At 36.6% G+C, this 9,737-nt stretch overlaps 1 protein-coding gene across 1 annotated transcript in view; it reads left to right on the forward strand.

The window, feature by feature from the left end:
* LOC112816250 (butyrophilin subfamily 1 member A1-like) overlaps positions 1-9,737 on the forward strand; it is a 67,911-nt gene that overhangs the window by 56,427 nt on the left and 1,747 nt on the right. Inside the window, exon 5 of the mRNA XM_073887595.1 lies at positions 1,593-1,613. Within this exon, the coding sequence (XP_073743696.1) occupies positions 1,593-1,613 (21 nt within the window). The remainder of the gene's footprint in view (positions 1-1,592; positions 1,614-9,737) is intronic.

Genomic DNA, 9,737 nt, shown 5'->3' on the forward strand with positions numbered 1-9,737 from the left:
GGGCAAAGAATATTCTGTTTAACAAATGTTTCTGGAACAACTGGATTTCCAAGTGCAAAAGAATGCATTTGGACCCCTGCTTTATACCATATAGAAGAATTAACTCAAAATATATCAGTGAAATAAATATAAGTGCTAAAAAATAGAAGAAATAATATGGGCAAAATTTCATGACATTCTATTTGGCAGTGAACTCTTAAATAGGACACCAAAAGCACAAACAATAAGGACAAGTCTCACATAAATTGAACTCTTTGACTTTTCAAACCTCTTTGCACCAAAGGCCATTATCAAGAGAGTTAAAAGACAAACCACAGAATGGGAGAAATTATTTGCAAAACATACACCAAATAAGGGTTTTATATCAGGAACACATCTAAAACTTTAAAAAGTCAACAAAACAAACAACTCAATTTGAAAATGAGTAAAATATTTAGATAGGCATTTTTCTGAAGATACATAAATGGCAAGTGAGTACATGAAAAGATGTTCAATACTATTAGTGATTAGGAAAATGAAACCCAAAGCCACAATGAGATACCACTTGAAACCTTTTAGGAGGGCTATAATTACAAAAATAATAACAGTGCTGGTGAGAATATGAAGAAATTGGAATCCTTGTACATTGCTGGTGGAAATTTTAAGTGGTGCAGCCATTGTGGAAACAGCGTGGTAGTACTAAAAAATGATGATATAATTACCATATGATCAATCCTTTCCATTTCTATGAATATAACCCAAATAATTAAAAACAAGGACTTGAATAGTTACTTTATGCTAGGTTCATTGTAGCATTATTCACAGTAGCCAAAAGTTGGAAACAATACAAATGTTCATCCTCACATGAATGAGTAAATGAACTGTGGTACAGTGGAATACTATTAATTCATAAAAAAGTAAAGATATTTTGATATATGATCCAATATGAATGAACCTTGAAAACATTATGACAAGTTAAAGAAGCTTGACACAGAAAGGAAAATATTGTATGATTAACTGATATTAAATAGCTAGACTAATCAAATTTTATAGAAACAGAAAATAGATTAAAGATCATGGGAATTGGAGAGTGGGGGCAGTGTGAAATTTCTATTTAATAGTTACAGGTTTTCTATTTAATAGTTACATGTTTTCTATTATGGACGATAAAAATGTTTTGGAAATAGTGGTGATGTTTACGCAATAGTGGAATATAAATAAAGCCATAGATTACACACTTAATAATGATCAAAAGGACAAATTGTATGTTTATATGTTTATACATATACTATATTACATAATTTATATATATAAATATTATATATATATATGGTATATATATCTACAACAAAAAACTATTTTTCTCTATGATGATTGTGTGAAGGTAGAAATACTTAACTCCAGGCAACTGGTTTAAAGTCTTTTAAAATTTTACATTTTTCCCCTATATTCTGTTTTCTCAATATATATCATATTTGGATATGAGAGAGAGAGAGAGATACACATTTGGATATATATCTAGAGAGAGAGAGAGTTCAACCACACCCTAGTTAAGTTTTACTAATCATTTTTATCTGCTTTTTTCTTTCTTTTTTTTTTTGTTTGTTTTTTAGGTTCACTCAAGAAGAAGCATGGTGAGTTGGTTTACTTGTAACTCGGAGAAACTCACACTTCCCTTTAGAGGTTAAGGACACGGATTCAAGTTGTGCCTGAACAAACATGGATCAAAAAGAGAAGATTGCAGAAATTGTGCATGCTTACAAAATTCCCATAGAACTAACCATATCCATGTTAAAATAGACAGACTTGGGTGAGAACTTAAGTAAAGACTAGTGATTTTTTTTTTTTAATGAGCACTGTTCCAGCCACATCCTTGGGAGTACCTGTGTCTTGTCAGTTTCAGAGATCTAGAGCAGAAACACTGTACCATTCTGTTCATTAAGTTCTTTCTAAGGACCAGATAGAGCAAACGTTCTCAAACCTGAGCATGCATCAGAATCACATGGAGGGCACCTATTGCTGGCACACAACCCAGAATTTCTTATTTAACAGTTCTGATTTGGGCTCAATCATTGCCATTTGTAGCGAGGTCCCATGTTAGAAATGCTGCTGTTGCTGCCAGGAGCTACACCATGAAGAATGCTGCTCTATCAAAATTTACTTGATGATTTAGAAAAATATTTAGAAGCAGTAGACATTAGAATTTAAATTTTATTTATAATTACTTAATGGATTAAAATAATACAAAATATTGATGCACAAGAAACTAATCAAATCCAGGAAGAAGACATGCAGCTTTCCAGGCTGCATAGAACTTAATGTCACTTAACCTTTGTTATTACAATTTGAGAATAAGAGGTAAGATATCTAGAGTGGACCAAGACTTCTTTCTAAGGTAAGTAGCAGTCCTTCTGCTTTGATTAAAAAATCACAATGCCAATGAAACAATTTACTAAGTCCTGAAAAATGTTAAATCATTATGAAAAACCAGGCTACTTTTAAAAACAAATTTCACTCCCTTAGTCACTTTGGACCAGGACAAATGCACATACTTTCTTTTCAGTACAGTCACTGTAAGATGTAGATATTGACCTTTATTCCTAGTCCTATCCCAAGGATATTGTCTAGCTGAATGAGTCTGAGCCCTTGGGGAGACAGGGCACTGGGACGTGAAAAGATAATGCAACTCTCGGGAAGTCAGAATGGAAACGAGTAGTATCCTATTGCAGGGATTGTGCAGAGTGGATTCTGGGCTCAACCATAGACACAGGTGTCTTGGTTTGGTAGGAGAATCCAGACACAGTAGAATTTTAAGTGCCTTATCTGGAGACAGCTTTGCAGATAGAAAGAAAATTACTTTTTGTTGTTGCTGGGTTTTTTTTGTTTGCTTGTTTTGGGGGGTTTTTGTTTGTTTGTTTGTTTGTTTGTTAAATGAAGCATGGTTAACGTATACTGTTGAATTTGTTTCAGGTGTACACCATATTTATTTGACAATTCTAATACATTACTCAATGTTCACCACAATAAGTGTGTCACCATACATTATTAAAATATTATTGACTACATTCTCTGTGCTAAACTTTTTATCTTTGTGACTAATTTATTATACATCCAGAAGTTTTACCTCTTAATCTCCTTTATTTTGTCCATTCCCCCACCCACATTTGGGCTCTTTCCATATTTTGGCTATTGTAGATAATGCTGCTATGCATTGGGTGTATGTATCCCTTCAAAATCAGGCTTTTGTATCCTTTAAGTAAATACCTACTAGGGCAATTGCTGGATGATAGGGTCGATCCATTTTTAAATCTTGAGGAACCTCCATACTGTTTTGCAGAGTGGATGTACCAGCTTGCATTCCCACCAACAGTGTAAGAGGGTTGCCCTTTCTCTGCATCCTCACCAACATCTGTTGTTTCTTGTGTTATTAATTTTAGCCATTCTGACTGGTGTGAAGTGGTATCTAATTGTGGTTTTGATTTGTATTTCCCTGATGATCGGTGATGTTGAGCATCTTTTCATGTCTCTGTTAGTCATCTGTATGTCTTCTTTGGAAAAATGACTGTTCATAGCTTCTGCCCATTTTTAAACTGGATTATTCATTTTGGGGGGTTATTTATTTGAGATTAGTTCTTGCTTCTTGAGGTAGGCCTATGTTGCTATATACATCCATCTTATGTCCAGTTTTGCTACATCCCAAAGATTTTGGACCATTGTGTTTTCATTTTTGTTTGTTTACATGTATTTTTTTTTATTTCTGTCTGATTTCTTGGCTGATCTATTCATCTATTCATAGCATTTTGTTGAATTCCACATGTTTGTGGTTTTTCCAAATTTTTTCTTGAGGTTGACTTTAAGTTTCATAGCTTTGTGGTCAGAAAAGATGCGTGTTATGATCTCGGTATTTTTATACTTGTTGAGGCCTGATTTGTGACCTAGTATGTGATCTATTTTGGAGAATATCTCATGTACATTCAAAAAGAATGTGTATTCTGCTCCTGCAGGATGAAATATTCTGAATATATCTGTTAAGTCCATCTGGTCCAATGTGTCATTCAAACCATTGTTTCCTTGTTGACTTTCTCCTGGATGATCTGTACATTGATGTAAGTGGGGTGTTCAAGTCCCCTACTATTATTTTATTATTATCAATGAGTTCATTCAAGTTTGTTATTAATTGATTTATATATTTGGGTGCTTCCAAGTTGGTGGTATAAGTGTTTGCCATTGCTAGATGTTCTTGTTGGATGGTCTCCCTTAGTATGATATAGTGTCCTTCTTCATCTCTTGTTATAGTCATTGGTTTAAAATCTACTTTGTCTGTTTTAAGTATGGCTACTCCAGCTTTCTTTAAATATCCATTGCATGATAAATGTTTCTCTATCCTCTCACTTTCAATCTGCAGAATTCTTGAAGTCTAAAATGAGTCTCTTAAGGGCAGTGTATAGATGGCCTTTTTTTGTTGTTGTTAAGATTTTATTTATTTTTTTGACACAGAGAGAGACAGCGAGAGAGGGAACACAAGCAGGGGGAGTGGGAGAGGAAGAAGCAGGCTTCCCACTGAACAGGGAGCCCGATGGAGGGCTCAATCCCAGGACCCTGGGATCATGACCTGAGCTGAATGCAGACGCTCAGTGACAGAGCCACCCAGGCGCCCCAGATGGTCTTGTTTTCTTAATCTTTTCTGACATCTTATGTCTTTTGAATGGAACCTTTAGTCCATTTACATTCATAATAATTATTAATAGATGTGTATTTAGTTTATTACTTGTTTGTATTTTTTTTTATTACTTGTTTTGTCAGTGTTTCTGGAGATTTTCTCTGCTCCTTTATGTGTTTGTCACTTTGGTTCTTTCTTTCCCATTCACAGAATCCCTTTTGATATTTCTTGTGGTGCTGCTTTAGTGGTCATGAATTCCTTTATTTGTCTGAAAAACTCTCTTTTTTATGTTTTTTTTTAGATTTTTTTTTATTATGTTCAGTTGGCCACCATATAGTACATCATTAGTTTTTGATGTAGTGTTCAATGATTCATTAGTTGAATATAACACCCAGTGCTCATTACAACACATGCCCTCCTTAATACCCATCACCCAGCTACCCCATTCCCCCAGCCCCTCCCCTCTGAAACCCTCAGTTTGTTTCCCAGAGTCCATAGTCTTTCACGGTTTGTCTCCCTCTCTGATCTCCCCCCTTCAGTTTTCTTTCCCTTCGCCTTTTATCTTCCATGCTATTCCTTATGTGCCATATATGAGTGAAACTATATGATAATTGTCTTTCTCTGATTGACTTATTTGACTTAGCATAATCCCCTCAAGTTCCATTCAATTCGATGCAAATGATGGGTATTCATCTTTTCTGATGGTTGAGTAATATTCCATTGTATATATGGACTACATCTTCTTTATCCATTCATCTGTTGAAGGGCATCTCAGCTCCTTCCACAGTTTGGCTATTATGGACATTGCTGCTATGAACATTGGGGTGCATATGGCCCTTCTTTTCAATACATCTCTTATCTTTGGTGTAAATGCCTAATAGTGCAATTTCTGGGTCATAAGGTAGCTCTATTTTTAACTTTTTGAGTAATCTCCATACTGTTTTCCAGAGTGGTTGTATCAGCTTGCATTCCTACCAACAGTGTAAGAGGGTTCCCATTCAGCACACTGAATGTCCCATGCCACGCCCTTCTTTCCTGCTAAGTTTTTGTGAAGAGATTTGCCATTAGCCTTATGGGTCTTTCCTTGTGAGTTAGGGGATTCTTTTTTCTTACTGTTTATTGGATTTTCTGTTTGTTTGTTATCACTATATTTTGCAAATTTAGGTATAAATTTGAGCTTGCTTTTGTTGATTTTGTTTGGAGGTCTCTGTGCCTCTTGGATTTAGATGTCTGTTTCCTTTCCCAGATTAGGGAACTTTTCTGTTATTATATCTTCCAATAAACATTCTTTCTTCTTTTTTCTCTCTTCCTCTTCTGGGACTCCTATGATACAAATGTTATTACCTTTGATGGAGTCACTGGCTTCCCTAAGTCTATTCACATAATCCATAATTCTCCTTTCTCTTTTTTCAGCTTCATAGTTTTCCATTATTCTATCTTCTTTATCACTAATTCATTCCTCTGTTTCTTCCAGCCTTGTGTTCATTATACTCAGTGTGCTTCAAATTTCAGTTATCTTATTTTCATTTCTTTTTTTTTAAAGTCTTTTGTCTCTGCAATATGGGCCTCTCTGAAGTCTTCCATTCTTTTTTTCAGACCCAGCTAGGATCGTATGATGGTTGCTTTAAATTCTCCATCAGGCATATTACTTATATCTGTTTTACTTAGATCTATGGCTATGACCATAACTTTTTGTTTAATTTCAGATATTTCCTCAATCCTGGCATTTTCTCTAACTCTTTGTCCTCTCTGTGTTAGGAAAGCCTGTTGTGTTTCCTGTACCTGGGAGTAATGGCTTCATGAAGAAGAGTCATAGAGTGTCTAGGTCTCTAGTGTGTGCTCTTGTACTGTGCTGCTGTGTTTTGGCTGCTGTATCCCTCAGGCAATCCTCTGCAGAGGCTCTCCTTGCCTACTGTGGGCAGTGTTTAGACTTGAGCCAGAGGGTGGTGAATTTTAACTAGGACCTATGTATTCTCTGGTCAGCTTATTAAATGAGACCTGATGCTTCTTCCACTAGAACTGAAGCCTTGAAGAACTGTCTGCTCAGGAGGCATGGTGTGGGCAGGATTTGTGCTGGTACTCTGAGGAAGGAGACGGCCATGCTGGGATTGAGGCATATTTGATGGAGCAGGGCAGTTGAGGCAAAGCACAGGGGTGGGTGTGGAATCTGGTGTAAGCATGTTAAGCAGCCAGCCAGTGTCAGCACTGTGGTGTTTACTAAAGGTAACTTTTGTGTTTATGCTGAGGGATGGGAGAGCAAAATGGCACCAGCCACTTCTTTTTCTCCAGAGAGGGGTCTCCATACCTGCTGTTCTCAGGGAAGCACTCCCGGTAGAGTCAGTAGTCTCCTGATATTTTTCAGATCATCATTTTCATGCGGTTTGCCTCTGGGTTTGCTTGTCTTCTCTCCAGGAGCATTTCAGTGCCCTCTGGGTTCTATCCCAGCCAAGCCTGCTGACTTTTACAACACCAGGCTTTTGGGACATGGTGTGGGGAGGGGCCTGTACTGGTCTTCAGGGGAAGGGTCTCACCTCACTGGGACTGATGCAGGTTTCAGTGAGAAGGGCAATCACATCAGAGTGCAGGGGTGTGGGGCTTGGAGCAAGCAGGCTGGGCAGTCAGTGTTGTGGTCAAGCTGCCCTTGACAGAGGACTCTATGCCTATTCTGAAGGGTAGGAGAGGAAAAGGGTGCAAGTGCTTTTTTATCACTATAGAGGGTTCTCTGTGAATGCATCTCTAACTGAAGTGCTCCAAGAAGAGTAAACATCCCCCCAACCCACTATGTGCCCCAGGTCTTCTTGGAATTAAACCAACTGCCCTCAGGGAGTTTGCCAGCCTTCTCCCCCAGAACAGAGCAGCACCTCAGGGCTCTCTCCCAGCCAGGCCCACCGACCTTAAAATGCCAGTCTAATCCCTGCTGGTTGAAGGGGAAAAAAAAAAAACTCACAAAAATCAGCCACTCTTTTGTTTTTTGTTTTTTTCCCAGCCAATAGCTTTGGGGGAGTGTTGTCCCTCTGCATTCCCCTGTCTGTTCCTCTCTCTCTAGTCTTTCTCTGCAACCAAGGCTTCCTCCCCTCTGTGGCACCCAGGATCCATTTCTCCACCAAACCACATAACTCCACTACTACCTTCCCCATTGTGACCCCTTCTCTCCCTGTAGTTGTGGGATTGCTCTCTCTTCCTCTGGTTGATTTCTTGGATGTTCAGAATGATTTGATAGTTATCTAGTTGTATTTGAGGAATGAGAGGAGCCTAGGGTCTTCCTACTCTGCCACAATCTTATTTCTGAAGTAGGCAATATTGATAAGGAAGGAAAAGCTTGAGATATCACACTTCTGGATTTGATAGTACACTACAGGGTCGCCTGGGTGGCTCAGTAGTTAAGCGTCTGCCTTCGGCTCAGGTCATGATCCTGGAGTCCAGGGATGGAGCCCCACATCGGGCTCCCTGCTCAGTGGGAAGCCTGCTTCTCCCTCTCCCACTCCCCCTGCTTGTATTCCCTCTCTCTCTGTGTCTCTCTGTCAAATAAATAAATAAATAATCTTTGATAGTACACTACATAATAATCAAGACAGTACTTGCACAAAAGTAGACACATAGATAGGTCAGTACAACAGAATAAAATATCCAAATACAACTCCATACTTATATTGTCAATAATTCTATGACAAATGAGGCAAGAATATACACTGAGGAAAGTGTCCCTTCATTAAATGGTGCTGAGAAAACAAAACAGATACTTGGATAAGAATGAAATTTTCCCGCTTTCACACCATACACAAATGTAAACTCATAATGGGTGAAAGACTCAAATGTAAGATCTAAACCATAAAACTCTTAGAAGAAAACATAGGCAGTAAGTTCTTTGACATAAGTTTTATCAATCATTACTTCAATTTGTTTCCTCAGGAAATGACAACAAAAGCAAAAATAAACTGTTAGTACTAGATCAAACTAAAAGCTTTTGCACAACAAAAGAAACAATAAACATAATGAAAATTCACCTAGTGAATGGGAAAAGATATTTGCAAATGATATATCTGATAATGGATTAACATCCAAAATATGTAACAATCACATACAATTCAATATCAAAAAGTTAAATAACCTAATTAACAAATGGGCGGAACATCTGACTAGACATTTCCAAAAAAAGATTTGTGGATGGCCAACAGTCACAGAAAAAGATGCTAAACATCACTAATCAGTAGGGAAATTTATATCAAAACAGCAATAAGATGTCATCATATACCTGTCACAAGATTTATTATCAGATAGAATGGAAATATTGGCAAAGATGTGGAAAGGGAGCACTGTGAACTTTTGGTAGGAATATAAATTGGTACAGCCATTACTGAAAAATGTTTGAGGTTTCTCAAAAAGATAAAAATGGAATTACCATATTATGCAGTAATTCAAGTACTATGTATTTATCAGAAGAAAATGAAAACACAAATTCGAAAAGCGTATGTTCTCCTACGTTACCAGAGCATTATTTACATAGCCAAGATATGGAAGTAACATAAATGTCCAAAGATAGATAATGGATAAAGAACATATATATATATACACACACACACACATCTATATATACTATATAATATAACATATATATACACACACACACGTATATAAATATATATAGGTATATATACACACAGTTTATAAATATATATACATACATACTATATATAGATGTATATATTTTATGTATATACACATAAATAATGTATATGCTAGAAAATGGAATATATATATTATACTAGAGAGTGGAGATATATCTATATATATGGAAAACGGAATAATACTTAGCCATAAAAAAAATGAGATCTTGTCATTTGACATAACGTGGGTATACCTAATGGTACCATGCTAAGTGAAATAAATCATATAAAGAAAACCAAATACCATGTCATTTCACTTCTATGTGAAATCAAAAAATCCAAACTAACAAACAAAACAAAACAGAAATGATCTATAGATACAGAGAACAAACTGGTGGTTTTTATAGGAGATGTGTCTAGGGGAATAGATGAAATAGGTAAAGGGAATTAAAAAGTACAATCTTCCTTGTGGTATATATACACAATGGAATATT

This window comes from Callorhinus ursinus, unplaced genomic scaffold (assembly GCF_003265705.2).
Source record: "Callorhinus ursinus isolate GAN/ISIS: 27379988/994484 unplaced genomic scaffold, GSC_fseal_2.0 scaffold81, whole genome shotgun sequence".
NCBI classification, from domain to species: domain Eukaryota; kingdom Metazoa; phylum Chordata; class Mammalia; order Carnivora; family Otariidae; genus Callorhinus; species Callorhinus ursinus.